Source organism: Cryptomeria japonica, chromosome 8 (assembly GCF_030272615.1).
Source record: "Cryptomeria japonica chromosome 8, Sugi_1.0, whole genome shotgun sequence".
NCBI classification, from domain to species: domain Eukaryota; kingdom Viridiplantae; phylum Streptophyta; class Pinopsida; order Cupressales; family Cupressaceae; genus Cryptomeria; species Cryptomeria japonica.
The window spans coordinates 139,849,162-139,867,910 of record NC_081412.1 but is presented as its reverse complement, the minus strand read 5'-3'; the positions used below and the strand labels follow the sequence as shown (position 1 = coordinate 139,867,910).

At 37.8% G+C, this 18,749-nt stretch overlaps 1 protein-coding gene across 2 annotated transcripts in view; it reads right to left on the bottom strand.

Annotated features, from left to right (window-relative positions):
* The window catches only part of LOC131032298 (F-box/WD-40 repeat-containing protein At3g52030), a 209,683-nt gene that overhangs the window by 93,252 nt on the left and 97,682 nt on the right, over window positions 1–18,749 (bottom strand). For both annotated transcript variants that reach the window (XM_057963231.2, XM_057963232.2), the window contains one exon: window positions 11,678–11,767. In XM_057963231.2, coding sequence (XP_057819214.1) covers window positions 11,678–11,767 — 90 coding nt within the window. The remainder of the gene's footprint in view (window positions 1–11,677; window positions 11,768–18,749) is intronic.

The window sequence follows — 18,749 nt, the reverse complement described above, 5'->3', positions numbered from 1 at the left end:
GGGTCTCCCGAAAGGATGATTGGACGTCACTTAAGGCAATTGAAGTTTTGAAGACAAGAAAAGTGATGATTTTTGGAGACTAAGGGGAAAATCGCTCCTAACCCTTGCTGAGGGCCCAGGGCGAAATTTTGATTTCCCTCATTTTGCAGTAGAAAGAGACCAAGTTTTGAGCATGAATGGAAAACGAATGACTTTCTCCACCCGCTTGAAAGAGTTTTAAATTGAAATGATGAAGGATCTTGTTGAAATCATCAAAATCGCTCCTGACCCTTGCTGAGGGTCCAGGGTGAAAAATCTTATGGGGGTCATTTCTAGCCTTATTTGGTTGATTTGAGATGTCAAAGGCATGGTGGAGGATGAAATGAGCATGATAAAGTATCCAGACTTGATTGAAGATAATGAGATGAAGGAGTTTTGCCCAGGAAAGGTAAAATCACTCCTGACCCTTGCTGAGGGTCCAGAGCGAAATTCTTTGCAAGCATATTTTTTTGACTTTTCTTGGACATGAAAACCTATTTATAGCATGAAACAAGATGACATCTTCCTTAGCAAAAAGTTTCAAGGTGAAAAGTGAAGCATTTTGGTCACAACTGCAAAATTCGCTCCTGACCCTCTCTGAAGGCCCAGAGCGAAATTTTGAAAAGGCACATTTTTCTTGCAAAGTCAAAATGATTTTTATGATTTAATGGATGAAAGGAAGCATGTCTTACCCATTGAATATAACTTGGACAATCAACAAAGAAGCAATCAAGCCAAAATTGGAAAATCGCTCCTGACCCTTGCTGAGGGCTCAAGGCGAAAAAACCTAATATTCGACCTTTTCCTCCAAGTTTGAACAAATCTAGGCCTAGGCACGAGCTTGAAATGATGTTTTAATAGCCTTGAAGTGAAAAGGGATTATTGAGAGTCAAAATTTTGAAGGCAATCATGGAAATCGCTCCTGACCCTTGCTGAGGGCCCAGGGCAAATTTTCAAGATTCTCTCCTTTTGTGTGAAATTAAGACAAAATCTTGCTTGGACAGGAGGAGGACGTGATGTGTTATGCCTTAGAGGCGATTTGAAGTCTAAAAGATGAAGGAATATGCCTAATTTGCAAAAGTCGCTCCTGACCCTTGCTGAGGGTCCAGGGCGAAAATCATAAAACCAACATATTTCCTTCAATATTGTGCTAAGGCAAGGTTATGCTAAGGTAAAAGGGACCTCCAAAAAAATGATGAATAATGATTTGCCTAGAAAGTTGATGATCCTGGGCTAGGAAGCAAAAATCCCTCCTGACCCTTGCTGAGGGTCCAGGGCGAAAATTTTGAAAGAGGATTTTTTTTGCTTAGTTTGGAGGCATTAACATGATCTAGCTTGGTGAAGAAGTCGTTGGATGAGGAAATGTGGATTTTTAGTCAAAATTTAAAAAATCGCTCCTGACCCTTGCTGAGGGTCCAGGGCGAAAAACACCAAAAGTGCACTTTTTCCCCAAAGTTTGATGGAGCAAGGTCTGGAATTCAGTGAGAAGACCTATTTGAGATGCCTTGAAGAGATTTTGAACTTTGAAAAATGCCAGTTTTGAGCCAAATTTGGAAAATCGCTCCTGACCCTTGCTGAGGGTCCAGGGCGAAATTCCTCTAAAAGGCATTATGTCCTTCAAGATTTTTGATGAAGTAACTCAATTGTGCAAGGAAACGGATCTTTGAAATTGCGTTGAGGGTTCAACAATCAAGCTAAGGGTGGATTACAACCTAAAATGAAAAAATCGCTCCTGACCCTTGGAGAGGGTCCAGGGCGAAATCTTCATTTCCACCTAAATTCCTCATGCAAAGTGTCAAAATTTGAAGTGCAACACCTTGACTGGATATGAATTTACCCTCCAGGGGATTTTGGAGTCAAGATGAGAAACATTCAAGGCTAAAATTGGAAAATCGCTCCTGACCCTCAGAGAGGGTCCAAGGCGAAATCATCATGAAGTTTCATTAAGCCTTGTTCTGAAAATTGATATTCTCCAATTTGCATTAGATCACCAAAATTGCTAAAATTGAGGCATTTGGAAAATTAAAATTAAATTCGCATTAAATTAAAGGCATTTTGGCATTTAATAAATTAATTTTAAGCCTCAAGAAAATCGAAATTTTACTTTGGAGGCATTTAAAATTAATTTTTTTATTAAATATAAATTCATTGGTGAGCGCTCAAGGCATTATTTTGCTTTTATTTTTCAAGTCGGCCACCCCTTTTGGAGATTTTATTTATTTTTTAGCCTCCTTTTTGCCAAGTCGGCCTAGGGGAAGCAAGGGGTGAGCACTCTATATATTGGAGGAGTTTTGCTTCACATTTCAAATCATTCAATCATTCCTTTAAGTGCGAATTTGGAGAGCAAATTGGAGGAGCGAAATCTAGCTTGTTTGGAGTGAATTTCTTCTAAGTGTTGAAGGCTAAAGAGGGTGGAGTTTATTCTTTTGAAGCTAGAGGAGGCGCAATTCATCCAGGAGAGGGCTTTGATCTAAACTTTGCCTAGCAAAATCCATTTTTTGCATCATTTCTTAGAGTTTAGTACTCAAGAGGAGGTAAGGCGAAATTATCTTAACATTCTTGTTCAAGACTAGATTTTGACGCTTTTTTTTTAGAAAAGTCTAAGTGTTGCATGGTTAATTAGGAAATGATAACTCTAGATTTATCATGAAGTTTCCTAATTAAAATCTTAAAACTTCCTTTTGGGTCTTGATTTCTACACTTCAAGATATAATGCTTAAGAACTAATTTTGAAATGTCATGTAGGTGTCAAGATGGCGACTCCAAAGGCAAGAGTATCTACTAGTCACCCGGCTCTCATCAAGGAAGATCAGAAGAATGACGAATTGGAGACCAGGATCATGTCCAAATGGAGTAATATCGGAGACACCAACTTAGGAAACTTCAATGTGAAGAAGTTTCGAGAGGTCCCCTACATTGGCAAGCCATCACCTGTTGCAAAGAAAATAATTGAAAGTGGCATCATCAAGGCGGCAAGTTTCCCTCCAGCAGTCAAGTGTCATGAGCTGATGATCGAGTGTGCTCGCCATTATGACTCACAATCAAGGTCGATCGTATCCAAGGAAGGGAACACCTTAGCTTACCTTTCAGAGGAGGCTATAAGTGAAGCTCTTCATCTTCCAGAGCATAAAGATATGATTTACAAAAGTTTAGAAGGAGCTAAGTCAATGTATGAAGATGATCCCGACACCTATCTGAATCTCATCAACAAGAATTGGTTGCTCAAAAGTCGGCCTCACCTGAACAAGATTCCCAACACACCTCATAGGATCGACATCCAAGAGGAGTACAGAGATTTGATAACTTTGCTCAATCGAGTTACAGGGGCTCCTCAAGCCTTCTACTTCAAAAAGTGGATGTTCTTCTTCATTCAAGTGATAGTCCAAGGAAAAGGAATGCTTCATTGGGCCAAAATTATTAGCAATAGTCTGGATGTGTAGTTGAGAAGACTAAGGCCTACCAAATCTTTTCATATGAGCTCATATGTCATATACGCCTTGATCAGGAGTTTCGAGTATGCAGGGCTACCTCACAAAGGAGTGATCGGAAGAGGACCCGGAGAGGTGAGAGTTTGTGACTCTTATGTTCATTTGCATCATCCGCCTAGAAGTGACTATAAGTTAGTCAATGATACCTTCACGATGAACATCACTAGGATATTGCAAGGTGGGATTCATAATCGACTATCTCTAGATGCACAAGAACTTGTGAAGAAGTATGGTGCATGGTTCATCCAATTTCAAAAGTTTACATACATCAGAGTTCAAGGGTGTCGCTCACCTCCCTACATGTTGCCGAGGTATCCGACAGACAGGATAGTGCTACTTGAGGTGACTAGACAGCTGGCAGCTTACGCGAAGGCATCCAGACACAAGCATGGAAATGGAGTTCCTGTGCCCATCATATTGGGGAATTCAATTGAGGTATGTTCTAACACTCAAGCCTCGAAGGATGCAAAGAAGGAATTAGCCTTATATTCATTCACATCTTTTGCCTTGCAGGAGAATTTTGATCCTCATGGTTATATGGAGGAGACAGTCAGCAGGAAGTACAAACATGAGTTTTAGGTGGAGGACTTTTGGATGAATCTCCCAAGTGATTTAGAGGTTAGAAGAAAGATGCATTCCAAGCTACCCTTAGATTTCATCAGGAAATGCAAGGTTTATAGAGTAGTTGATCAAGCCCAAGATAATGGCAAATACCTCCAGTCGTCTTATGACAAAGAAGACAAAGCAGTGAAGATAGATTGGAATGAGCCCGAGGTTTTAGATTTGAGAGTTTTTATGGCTCCTGTTTTATCATGTACTCGCAGATGGGTGGATTTACAGCATCAGAAATTGAGAGAGTAGAATGTGTCAATGACTTTTACTTTGGAGGCAAGACCAGAAGAAGGAGAAGCAAGCGTGAGTGAGAACACTTCCCATCCTAGAGGTGCAAAGAGGAAAGAAAGACCTGAGAAAAGGGAATCTTCCAAGAGGAAGCCAGAGGCCAATCGTGATCACCCATCAAGCACATCTTCTCGACATGAAAAGAAGGCAAGCCAAGGGGAAGGTCAAGGGAAGATAGTGCCTGAAGTTGATGAATCTATGGAATCCATGGTGCAAAATGACAAGCCTGAAAAGGGACAAACACCTCAGCATTCATCAAGTCAATCTCCCCAAGTTGATGAGCTACATGAAGAGAAAAATGATGATGAAGCAACATCTCCTCTCCGGGAAGATGAACCACTGCCTAAGGAAATACAAGTAAGAGAGACAAGATCTGCCATTCCTGATTGGTTAAAGGAAAGACTGACAAGGGTGATCGTGATTGAAGAGGAAGAAGATGTATTTGATTTAGAAACCCTCATAGGCAATTCTCAAGAGGTAATGGAAAAGAAGAAGGCCACAAAGATGTCCAAGGTAATAAGGGATGAAACGGGATCCAGGAAATTGCAAGTTGGCTTTTTAGCTGTGGGCCTAGTAATACAAACATTTGGATAGGTTTTTCTAATCTGTTCCCCCCCCTCAGAATCGGACATGAAAGTTTCCTCTCATCCGGCTCAAGTAACTATACCAAAATGGAAAGTGATTATGTATCATTATGCAAAAAAAATGTTTTTTGCTCTCTATTCAAACTAAATAGTTACTCTTTGCTCAAGTTCCAAGTGAATTCGATTATTGGTTTACGATTCGTATTATGACATAAATATGGAATTAGTGAGCAGTCTCCTCCCTTTTGAACGATACATTTCTTTGTGAAAGACCTTCAATTCATTTGAAATTCATAAGGGATTTACTTGTCTGTATCTGGTTATAATCGATCCTGTAGGTTTCTGTTTTACTTCGATGGTTACAATACTATTTGAAGCATATGTGCGATGAATAGACTCCTATAACCATATCTTCTTTTTGGTCTAGATATAAATAAAGGATAATAAAAATGAAACAGATTTTTTCATTCCATTTTTTATTTATAATAAAAGAAGTATTTTTACGAAGTCCAATTAGCAATTTAATAATATACAAGATATTAACCCTAGATTGATTCCTCTTTATCAACATCTTTTTAAGATGGTTTTAATTCTGAGCTTCATACTACTCTTCCCGAGGGGCGTGTCAGAGCTAAGGACATCCCAATTAGATTGAATAGGATGACAGTTCCTACGGATCTGTATAATCGGAGCTTGTGATCAAGTCACACATCGTAGTATACTGGGTCTTCTAATTCTTTACGAGTTTTATCTAATAGATCCGCGATATAACTGGGGCGTCGTTTGAAATACCAAATATGAACAACTGGACATGCCAGTTTAATGTATCCCATTCGATATCTTCGAATTCGAGGATCAATAGCAAGTTCAACTCCACATTGAGTACAAAAATTGTAGTTGTAGTTTTCCTTGTCATTTTCCATCATTCGAGGTTTTACACAAGCACAAACTCCCCTTTTCTTAGGTCCAAATATTCTTTCACAAAATAATCCATCTCTTACTGGTTCATAAGTTCTATAATCTAAAGTGCGTTCTGTAGTAACTTGTCCGACTCTTTCTCCATTAGGTAATATTCTTTCAGACCAAGCGAGAATCTGCTCGGGAGAAACTAATCCAATTCGAAGTTGTTCGTGTTTATCCTGGTCACTCATAAAAAATAAATTTTGATTCATTTTGATCAAACTTCCTTCTTATCTATCTGAAAGTCTATCTCAGATAGAATAGTATGATTCAATTCTAGAGCTAAAGATCGTAGTTCTCTACTGAGCAATCGGAAAGATTCTGTAGGAGTGCTAGGTTTAGGCATTGGTTCTCCGTTGAAAATGGCACCAAATATTTTTTCACGAGTATCCATATGGTCAGATTTTAAAGTAAGCATCTCGTGTAAGATATAAGCAACACCCAAACCTTGTAAAGCCCAAACTTCCATTTCTCCTACTCGTTGCCCTCCTCGGTGGGATTTTCCTTTGAGAGGTTGTTGTGTAACCAGTGTATAAGGTCCACTGGAAAGAATAGGAAGCTTGAGAGAGAGGTCGGTGCTTGGAGAGGCTATTTTAGTCATCTCAATCAGCCCTTGAGATGTCAGGATCCAACAGTATCTCCTTTACAAGCACTTCCTCTTGAATCAGTTGGCAAGGCAGAGAGGGTCAAAAGCTTGGTTCAGCTTATGAGCTCTTCGATTGATAAATCCCACACGGTAGCAGTTGAATTTGCAACTAGAATGATGAAGACAATCCATCGAGCTATCCAAGTTCTTGAGATTATCCATAATCTATTGATAACCGTGGCCGCTTTCGCTCACACTAGAGATGTTATCATTCCTGTGCTACAAGTAATCAGGCAAACACCAAGGCGGATCTTGGCGCAAGAAAAGATAATGGATGGAGGAACTCATAACCTCCTACAGTGGTCAGCTCTACTCCAGATGAAAGAGGTTCTTTTCGAGGACACCAACACCAAATGCAGTCAAGTTGAAGGTGTCATCCATCCAATTCAAGATAAGGTGTTTGAAGTGTTGTGTACCATTCTTGGCAGGCGAATCAAGATTGAGATAGATGTGGACATCCATGAGTTGGAGGATAGAGTCAAAGTCATCTTTTGCAAAGAGGAAAATGTCATCACAGATGAGCAACGAGACCTGATGTTCACTACCATGCTCCTGATTGAGAAGATCAAAGAACTCGAACCTGGATCGGAAACAGCTCTTCTCACTGCTTTTGATCAGGTCATTCACTTGGAGGAACGAATGAAGAATCTTCCTGAGATTCCTATTGCTGAGATTGAAGGAATTGTGTCCAGATTCGTTGGATATGCTAAGAAAGAACATAGGAAAGGGAACAAGGTTCTAGAAGAAAGGTTGTTATAGGATGATGTGGCATCTTAATTCTCATTGGTCTGCATTTCCTCGATATTTGTGCCAATTAAATATTTGGCTATGCATTTAATAATGTTCATCTAAATGGAGATTTTTTTTGTAACAAACCCTAATTAGGGTTTAGGTGTCAGAATCTTAGCCATTGATCTTCTTTCGATCTAGGCCATTCATTGTAATTGAGGATGCTATATATACCCTCACTCATTTTCATTTTGTCATTAGAAGATAGAGAGATTAGATGATAGATAATAGTTAGAGCTTGGAGAGAAGAAAGTTATTGTGTAGCAAGATTGAAGTGAAGAGAAAATTTTGAACAATTGTTGTCCATTTGGCTTTGAGATCAATAAAATATTGAAGTTATGGTGTTTTATTGCAATACTTGTGGCTATCTTCATGGTTGTTTATCTTCTTGAATCATTCTCAGTCGAAGTAGTATTTAAGTTTGAAGGACTAAGTGTTGTGCTTGATCTTTGGTGAGATTCATATCCAAACCACTAGCTTCTTACTGATTGTAAGGACGCCTTGTGTGGTCAACTAGAGATATTGAGATTGCTTGAACATTCAATCGTTATTGAAAAATTGATATGTATCTTTATGATAGTATCCATAATCCTTGATGATTTGAAAATCACTAATCACCTTAGAAGATCGCATCAATTCCAGTAGAGTTGTAATTCCTTGGCAATACTGAAATTGGTAGAATCTTACCAAGTCCAGCCTACATTGAGTCATTCTTAGGATTAGATTAGCATTCATTTCTTGAAACCCTTATCTTTCAATCTTTTTTGATAATCTGTTAGTATTAGGAAAAACCTGTTCCTGAAAATCTAAAGAGCGTGACATGGACAAGCTTTCTCAGAAAGTGCGTAAGACCCCTTGAAGAAACAGCATTTACAACGACCACTGGTGCTTATCCACACGTAGAGATCCTACAACGAAGAACCTTGAAGTCATCCTGATTGATCCTTTTCGCGATATCTTCAGCATTCAGAGGCTTTAATCAAGAGAGGATAAGGTACCTTTAGGTATTTTATTCTGTGTATTGGTTGTGTACAAAATACACGTCAACAGTTCGCCAATGTAGAAAAACATCCATGATTCAAAATTTATGGCATGTGAACACCCCATTATCCTGCTTAACATCATTATCAAATCCACATACTCCTGCTTGAGTTCAAAACTGGTGAGCGTCTTAGGCATTTTAGAGATGTGAGGTTTGGGCTTCTGCAACCAACTCTTGTTGATGATCTTCGCACATCTGTCAGGACCTGCATCGTATACTGCCTAGCTCCATTCATAGTCCTGTAGGTCATGGAATGATGTAAAGGAATTCCAAAGGTTTCACCAATAGCCTCCGGAGTCAAGTTGGCCAATAACTTGCCACTTGTTAAAATAGCCCTTCTCTCCGGATTGTAGTGTTTTGCGCATTCCAAGATCAACTCCGAACATTGAATAGATGGAGGAAAACCTGCTGCCACAACAATTCCGCTTTTGACAATCCTGGCAGCTGTAGGTGATGGATTATGTCTGGCTGTCCCAAACATCCTGATCTTGAAAGAAGCCAAGTTGAATGTCCCTAGATTTGTGTAGCTGATTTCTTTCCACCTGGACACCATCTTGGATTCTGGAAGGAATCCCTTCATTTATGCTTTTATCTGTGCCTGTCTAGTGATAGTTGTTGCTTTGCTTGATTCCGCAATTTCTCCGCGAACTAAGCTTCTTGAAAATATTCTCCAAGTCTGACTTTTGCACTTCCCCTCCAACTTTGCTTTCTCCAACTTCGCACGTGAGAAATGAATTATACTTGCACATTTATATAGAATTTCTCCAACATGTTGCTAAGTTGGCAAAGGTCATTTTGGGCAGTTGTTTTATTGATGCATCATAGTTTCCTTTCCAACACGCCATGCAAATGGGCTCCACTATCGAGTTCCAAAATGGAAATTTCTTTTAATGCCTTGAGTTATGCGTCATGATTTGGAATATTCTTTCTTCTTAAGTTGCCAACTTGCCAACTTTACATTTTTTGAATTTTGGAGGGATTTTTGAAAGATTAAGATTCTTTTTATCCATCCACTTGGCGGAAAAAACCTTGGGAGAGAGAAAACTTCAGGAGAGAATCTTTGACTTAGGAAGAATTTTCTTGAAGTTTTTCGAACTTTCCTTGCTCTGAGGATATTTTCAATGATTTTCCACCATCTCCTGTTTTTTAGGAACTTTCCAAAAATAGGGTTCCAAGTTCTAGGAGAAAGAAAATTCTCACAAATCCAAATCTGAAAGAATTTTGAAATTTGGATGTGATTTCATGCAATAAAAATGAATTTTTCAAAATTTTTACTGAGGGGAATTTTCTGTTCCCAGTTCATCCTTGACCTGGATTTTCCTTGCCTTGGAAATTTTCTCCAATCCTTGACTTGGGCGTGGAATACTCACCATGGAGGAATTTTCAACATTTCAAGTTTTTTCCTTGATGCCTTGATTTTGGCGCCATTCTCAACACTTGGGCACCATTTTGCTCTTATGAAGGAATTCCTTCATTGCTTGACTTTCCTTGACCTACTCATCCTAGCGCCCTTGATCAAACTTGAGCGCTAAATTGTGCTAAAGGAGTTTTACCATTTCTTGATTTTTCATGGAAAACCAATTTTGGTGCCCCTCTCCACACTTGGGTGCCAAAATCACCTAAGAAAGGAAGTTGTGATTTTTGAATTTTTCCATGCTCCTCCCATTTTAGCGCTCTTGACCTGACCAGGGCGTTAACTTTCCTTGACCACCTCATTTTGGCACCCTTCTTGGCTCTTGGGCGCCAATTTAACCTTGTCAAGGAATTTTCATTTTTTTGAATTTTCCATGACACGCTAATTTCAACGCCCTTCACTAAACTGGGGCGCCATTTGGCACTGAGGAAGGAATTTCATCATTTTCACATTTTCCATGGCTACCTCATTCTAGTGCCCATTCTTCCATTTGGGGGCTAAAATCATTGCATAGTGAAATTTTCAAATTTTTCATCTTTCCTTGGCATCATCTTTCCAAAATCACTGCATGGAGGAGATTGCTTTCTTTCTCTCCAAACTTGATCAATTTTGAATGTTTCCAAATTAAAGTGCCATTTTGAGATTTTGAGGTGGATTTTTTGCCGGACTTAAAAGATTTTCACACTTTCCACTTCTGGAATGGATGCCCACACTTAGCCATTTTTTATCAAATTAGCCTGCTTTTTTTACTTTTCCGGATTTAGGAATGTTCAGGAATACTTGGTCTTTAGTGTCTGCCTACGAAGAACCTGCCAAAAATAGACTTTCCAAAAATAAAAAGTTTTCAAAATGTCAGAGTCCGGGCAAAACAGGACGCAAAGACACTAAAAATAGAAAATTACTAAAAATAGTAAGTTTGATTTTCAGCAAAATTAGACCAATCCGAGAGGCACTGAAATCCCTAAAAAATAGGGACTTTCTAAAAATAGAAAGTTGCTCAAATTTCACGTGCAGGTTCCTTAAAGGGTCTTGATTCCAATGCAGCGCTCAATTTTTTCACAAACCCTAAAATTTAGGTCTAAATGACAAAACGAGCTTCAAACTTGGCAAAAATTGCTCAAACGAGCTGCAGACTTGATCAAATTTAACCCCACTCACTTGCAAACTCAGAGGATCGACGAGACTGTCGCAAAAAGACCCAAAAAATCAAAACCAAAAGACTGAGAGGGCCTTAAAAGTAGGGGGGGCCATTTGGAATGGGGTGATGTGTGATTAGGTCACAACAGGTCCTAGCTTGTATCTTAAGTTAGTTATCCTTATATCCTGGGTGTCATTTCTAGAAGTTAGTTATAATGGAGCCATGTCTCATTGTTTACTTTTAGTTATCTAAGCATTAATATTTGCATCATGCAATTAATATTTGTATCAAAGGTAGTTGTCTCATTGCATAAGATTAAGACACATGTCAGCGTCTTGTGTAATCCTACCTCATACCTTGCCTACATAAGCAAGGCCTACTGTACATTTGTATTCAACGATATTCAACCATTATCAATCTATGCATTATTGGTGCAAGTTATCTTGGCATTCTCTCTTGTGGAAGCTATTTCGTCTAGTAGGGATCCTTGGGGGTGTTGAGGAGCCACATGCCTACTCCTACAAGCTGAATGTCGGTATTGATTTATGTTTGAACTCAACTCCTTCACCAGAGATCAAAGCAAACCTAAACTGAGAATTTCTTAATAAGTCAAATATTTTGCTATAATAATATTTTAGATACATTGCAGTTAAGCACAGGAAAAAATAGTCCACAGTGCAAAACCATGAAAAGTATACCTGAATATACGAGAGCATTGACTGCTGTACATGTCAAAAATGCGAATTGTTCCATCCCCACATCCAACAGCTGCTTCTGGATCGACATAGCTGCACATATTTTAACAGTCAGAAAACATTGATAGAAACCAATTGCAAATAAAGAAGCATAAAAAGTCAACAGCATTTTCTTCATTATGAGGGCAAACCATACAACTACAAACACCAAATTCAAAAGCAGAATCATATTAATAATGCACAATTATATTAATGTTAAATCTCAATAATAGATAGTCAGTTCCCGAGATTAGTTTAAAATAATAATACTTCTAATAATAGCTTGACAATTGCTAACACAGCCAAGTCTTCGCAATAGTTAAGAATATATAGAACAGAAGAACTTATTAAGGCAATCAATTCTGCCAGATGCCATGGACAACTTAACAAAGCTACAGTCACCTATTGGACTGAGACTGAAGTCAGCCATTTGCATTTGTCTCAGTTCAAAACTTCAAAGGTTAGAATTTGTCATATCCCCATCCTATATCGATCAGTAGTGCAATCCAAACTGTAACTAGTCCAGTAAAATGTAACGATATTCATGCCCTATATTGTAAAATAATAACAATAATGTACATACATACATACATACATACATACATACATACATACATATATATATATATATATATATATATATATATATATATATATATATATCAGTGTTCCACGAGCATTGGGGACGGGGGACGCGTTTCCGGGACGGGGGGACCAAGGGCCTAAGTTTGGGCACGGCGGGGGCACGGCGGCGGGGGGGTGGCGGGGTGGTGGTGCTGATATAGTTATACATATATATATAGTACTTGAAAAACTAGTTTTGAAAAGATGTATGACAGTATTACAGTATAAGAATTACATTTTCAAATGAGACTATAGGAAATTTGAAATACTAAATCTAAATACCAATTACCAAGATTTCTAAGTTGTGTTGTTATATGGAGCCTAATCAGACTCAGAGGTTAGATTTTCCCTACTACTATCGGTGTGGTTTCCCCCTATATTTTTCAACGGGGGTTTGGGGGCAATGCCCCCAAGTTGGGGTCAGTCGAGGGGCAGCACCCCGCGAGGCCAAAAATACTTTTATTATTTTCTAAAGGCGTCAGGTGTTATTTTTCTATTGGCCCATGTCCAATTAAAGTTACCCCTTAACCCCCAAAAAACTTAAAAAGTCACTTTTTTTTTATATTTTAATTTTAAATAATGCATATACGTGGGGGCGACAGGAGATGTCTAGGCGTCTCCCCGTCCCTTGAGAGACGTCTGCACGTCTCTCGAAGGACAGGGACACGCCCAAATGTCTCCCAAGGAGATGTGGAGGCATCTCCATGTCTCTCTGGGAGACGCGGAGACTCCCTGTCTCTAGCGGCGCTTGGGTGGCAGTGGCGGGACGGCGGGGGGTGTCGTGTCCCCATCCCCCCATCCCGGAGACGTCCCCTTCTCGGAGACATGGCCAAAAAGGGGGGGGACGCATCCCCATGGAACACTAATATATATATATGTATATATATATATATAGTATTTAATAATCAGACTCATAAAATAATAAAATGGATTATTAATATGCCCTCACATATTATTATTATTATTCACACAACTATATGATGATTCATTAATGCAGATAATAAGTTATGTATACAACATTAATATATATCCAATAATAATTAATTAAGATCACATATGCAAATTCAAGAATACCGATTAAGGAAAGACTTATATAATACTAAGTAATATTGATTTGAGGGATTAGATGTTGTTTGATTCTAAGTTACCAGTTTGGATTCTGATTTAGGTACGGATTCGCGGATTCGGCAAAAAAAAAAAATCTTGGGTATGGGTATGGGTTCGTCCATACATATATATATATATATATATATATATATATATGTTCAAACATCAAAATTATAAAATATAATTATATAATTTATAAACTATCACTACCATTATTGATTATTACAATGATACAATCCATACAAAAATGAAATATACAATGTGACTGCTGCAATGATATATTACAGCAGTTATAAACATATCAGATATTACAGAGAATAATATAATACAACATCATTCAACAACGGAAAAAGGATCCTAAGTTAGAGCATGACAGAGATGAATAAGAATAGCATTAGGACAGAAGGATGAACAGAATAAGGACATAAATAAAAGCAGATCTACAGTAGTCTAGAACAGCTTGGTGCGATAGAACAAGAGAATATATGAGCAGCCTTATGTAGAGGATAAGAACAGAATTAAGAGCAGGCCAGTGAAACATATTGGAAAAGATCAGAGAGACATGGATTTACATGTTTAAAAAATATTAAAAAAAAGTATTTTTTTATTGGTTTTTGTGTTTTTATGACCCGTGGGCCCCGTTTTTGGGAACCCAGGGGCCTAGGTTCTCTTGGGTCCGCTCGGGTTCTACCTAGGTTCCACCCGGGTCCTGCCCAAGTGGATGGGTTCTCTGTGGGTTCTATGTGGTAGGACCCACAGAGAACCCATGCACCTGGGCAGGACCCAGGTGGAACCTAGGGAGAACCTGGGTAGGACCAAGACCAGGCAAGAACTAGGACCCGGACCCAACCTAAAATGCCAACAACCGGTATCTTAGGTTTGATTCGATAAGAATCATTAACGGTAATAACAGCCATAAAACCAATAATTAATATCCCTTAATCATATTGTAAATAATATTCTAATCGATGACTAAAGTGAACATAAGAATAATCGATATTATGGGCAGTGATTATAATATTATCGATTGGATTATAAAAAAGAGTACGGTTTAGAGAAGGCAATGGTAAACGATTTACCAAGAGACAAGAGACATGTCTCCTGGAACATCCTTTCCCATCATATAAGAAGTACGAAGAACATATTCAAGAACCACAAAAAAAAATTCTTATTAGTATTTTCATAGAATCAGGCCATAAAACTCAGCCTTTTGGCACGATACAGACACATACTTATAAAAAATAAAGAAAGTGAATTGCTGAAACAAAAAGAAGGAACCCGTGGTAATTAGAAGAGACACTGGCACATCAGAATGTAACAATCTGAGGAGGAAAGATTATTAATGCAGAAAACACCCCATTGGAAGGTGATATTCAGTAACAGTATAACATCTAACCACTATGCTATTATTGCATAAAACTAAGGTATGTTCAGATGCTAGGAATAGATATTTACTGAATAATATGTTGTTACTTCACTATGCATATCTGAATGAAGACATAGTAATTTATATGTAGATTCTATTGAATGGTATCTCTGTTAATCTGCTGGAATATGCATTGGCCATAAGGAAACAAATCTGTAATATGAATTATATCAGACTGTAGTTGTTGATAATATAGTGGCTGGTTATTTAATGCACTCTAATTCCATATGTATCGAATAAGTTTGTTTATGCATCTTGTGAGGGATGGATAGAGGTGTAATCCAGTAGCAACGAGGGTCTCACAAGTGGTCACAAAGACCCTTGGAGTCAAGGAGCCAAATTGCACCCTCTATGACAAACCCATAAGGTAAGACTTGTATGGGTAATGGACTTGAAGGGTGAGCCACATGGGCCACCAAGTCTAGCAAGGAAGTTAGAAGAAACCATTCCTTGGGCATGGTAGACAACAGACCAGCGCAACCCCTCTCATGTTCCAACTACCCAGCTCTTTCTGCTTGAATAGATTAAATCTAATTATGATAATGGAATATGCTTGTAGGTGGTTTTGTTTTTATGATTAGATGCGAAATAAACAGAAATACAGAATTGATAAACACTTTAACACAGCAAGTACCCTGGGAAAACCCTCCTTCTTGAGGGAGAAAAACCCAGCGAATGATATCTCTTATATTATTGAATAATGCAGAAATCTGTTTTTACAACTTGGCCAAATTTAAGGCCGATTCAATGATGAATATAGGCGCCTCTCCTAGGTGCGAACTACAACAGATATAAATCTCCTTGCTGAATGTCAATCTGAAGCAATATGATAATATGTTGAAGATGATTATCAACTATCTCCTTGAGTGCAAACTGCTCTTCTATCAAACTCGATCTGCTGTAGAAGTGCAAACTTCTCTTGTATTCGTTGGATCTGACTTGAAGAGAATTGGATAATCAAATGAGTGAGAATTGCCTTGCTTATATACAATTCGTGGTGTCTCTTCAAGGGAAGTCAGCAGCCTCAAGAGAGATGACTTTTCAAATAGAAATAGTGTGACCTTTTGTTAAGTCGGCCTTAGACAAATGATTAAATACAAATTATTACATGGCGCCTTCTCCACTTGAGTCGGCTTAAATAAATAATTAATTATTATTTACATGGAGGCATTGAGTTTGATAGAATTTAATGGCACACACTTCAATGAGTGTGGCTTCTATTTATTATAAAATGGGTAAGTTATAAGGTGGCTGTAAGTTAATTGTCAATTACTTTTAGACGTAGCTAATGTGGTGTTATTACGTCATTAACATAAGCAATAAATGCCTTTATGTACAGAGTAGCATTATAACTAAGACAATCTAACATATATCAAATAGTTACAGGATTCACTCAAAATCTACTCCATACTTAGACAGATTTGTATTGGATATAGATACTAGTGAATCCTATACCTGAACATACCCACAAAGAACCCACAACAAATCATTTTTTTAACAGACAAAAAAGGAAAAAAGGAGAAAAAAAAAAATAACCTAATCTAACCCTTCAAAGTGAGTTTTTATTGAGTTTGTTTCAAATCTCAATAGGTTGTGTATTCCTCTTTAAATGAGTAAAACTTGAATATAATATTTTATCTGCCAAGTATCATCAATCAGCAACGAAAAATGCAGAGAAGTCAGTGTGCGTGCATTCTTGCCTATGCCTCCTCTCTCACAAGTAGATTGAATACAAGGAGAGGATGATGAGACATTAGTATGCAACATTGGAGCATCTCAATTAGGATAATTTTGTTGCATAGATTTCCTTAGTCTTGATCAAAGATGAGGGGCACATGGCTACTATACAATGTTAGTGTAGCGTTTCTTTTTCTTATGTTAGGGGGTTTTTATTTTCCTGCACATTGTTTAAGTTTTGCTTAAGTTATTAGGAGTGGTTAATATTAGGACATGTGGCAAAATACTTCAGCTACATGTGTTACTCCCACCTACTCATGAGTAGTTGAGTTACCCACCCTCTTTTGGCTTGTTGTGCCACCTCACATAACCAATATTTTGTCATTTTCTAAGAGGGTTATGGGGTAGTTGGGTTTCTCACCCTCTTTCAACTTTATGTGCCACCTTTTTAACTCTTTTTGTTTTCATGTAAGGAGGTTTTGCCACATGTTTTGGCATTTACTAGGAAAGTAAAACCTCCCACTTTTTATGAAGAGTGCGATTTAATGCACCTCTTGGATGTATATGCTATTATTTTTCTATATAATAAGCACTATACTCTCACCTTCACTAGTTCAGTGATAGCTCAATGAGAGTCTTCTCAAAATTCTCTTCTTTATCTCTATTTTCTCTCATTTAGATTTCTCTTCATTCAGCTATTTTGATCTTCGATCATCTATTGCTTGGAGTTGCAAGTGATCTACAACCGACATCAAATTTTGACTTGGTTATCACTTCTCGCAGACATGTTTGGAGGGTTAATCAGGTTTTGACATCTATTGCTAAGTTATTTTAATCAGCTTTGGATGCTAGGAGAGTTGTTTAGAGACCCTCCAATTGCAACCTAGAATTACTCAATCAAACTCTTCTAGTCCCATCCTTTTTGCCATGGATATTATCAGGTTATGTATTAGATCTTTTACAATAATCAACTATGTTGCTGGTTTATTTAACTTAATTGGGTTTTTTTGGGGTAATAAACATAGGATAAGCACCTAGGGGTGACAAAAAAATGAGTGGTGAAACTAAAATTTTGGTAAAACTGAGTTCAACAGATTCGTCTACATTGAAATTATCAATCTTAATTTTGTCATTTATCTTGGAAAATAGTTCCTTTAGATGGGATTAACCTCATCATGCTACAAGAGTAAGGATCATCTTGAACCCACCTTCAAAAATTCAAAAATTGAGATAAAGATGTAAACTTTAGAATACCATTAGAGACAAGCAACCAATCGTGCCTCAATCATAATAGAAGATATGTGAAAATTGTTAAGGAATTTAGATCAGAGATAGAGAATACAATAGTCTAGTAATATGTAGTGAGGATAGACTTTAATAAGATCATTGCAATGAATATGTTTTAACTCCGATGTGTATATACATATATAACTCTAACTACTAATCTTCTATGATAATATTGACAGCTTGCTGGTTCGTGAAACTGCCACAGTTATTGGTTTCGGTTCACAGCAAGTGTCGATGCCTATAAATAAAAGGATGAAGAGTCATGTCCACGTAGGGGCATGACTTCTACGTGGCTTATGCCACGTAGAGTCATGACACTACGGCGACATGACCCTTCATTCAATGTCGTTATATATTACCTGCTTCAATCCGAATGAAGCTATATCCTTAACACTCCCTCTTAGCAAAAGAGGATTGAATTTCATAATTAAGTTTTAAGGAACAACGTTCTAGATATACACATTCATTTGACATGATCATTCACGTAGTAACACTTACTAGTGAAATACTTCATATCTCAGAGAGATATGGATTATCTGTTATCCAGCACTCTGGGACAACAACTACTTGAAGTCTTATCAGATTACAACCTTGATTCTAGTGACAATTGTAACATTGTCATTATCACAGGTGAAATAATTTTAGTATCATGATATTCGGCACATTCCGGGACAGCAAATTAATGTAGTCAATCATAATGTGATTGTTATCATTATTTCCCCAACATATTTCGGAACAATCATTTAATGATAACAATTCAATAACTCATCATAGCAAATTTAGTATCAAGATTTCCGGCACATTCCAGGACAGCAACTTAATGTAGTCAATCTTGATAACAGATCAGGCTATTGTGAAAGTCATCACCTTACAATAGAGATCTTACACTTACATCACATGAAAGATCGTCACCTT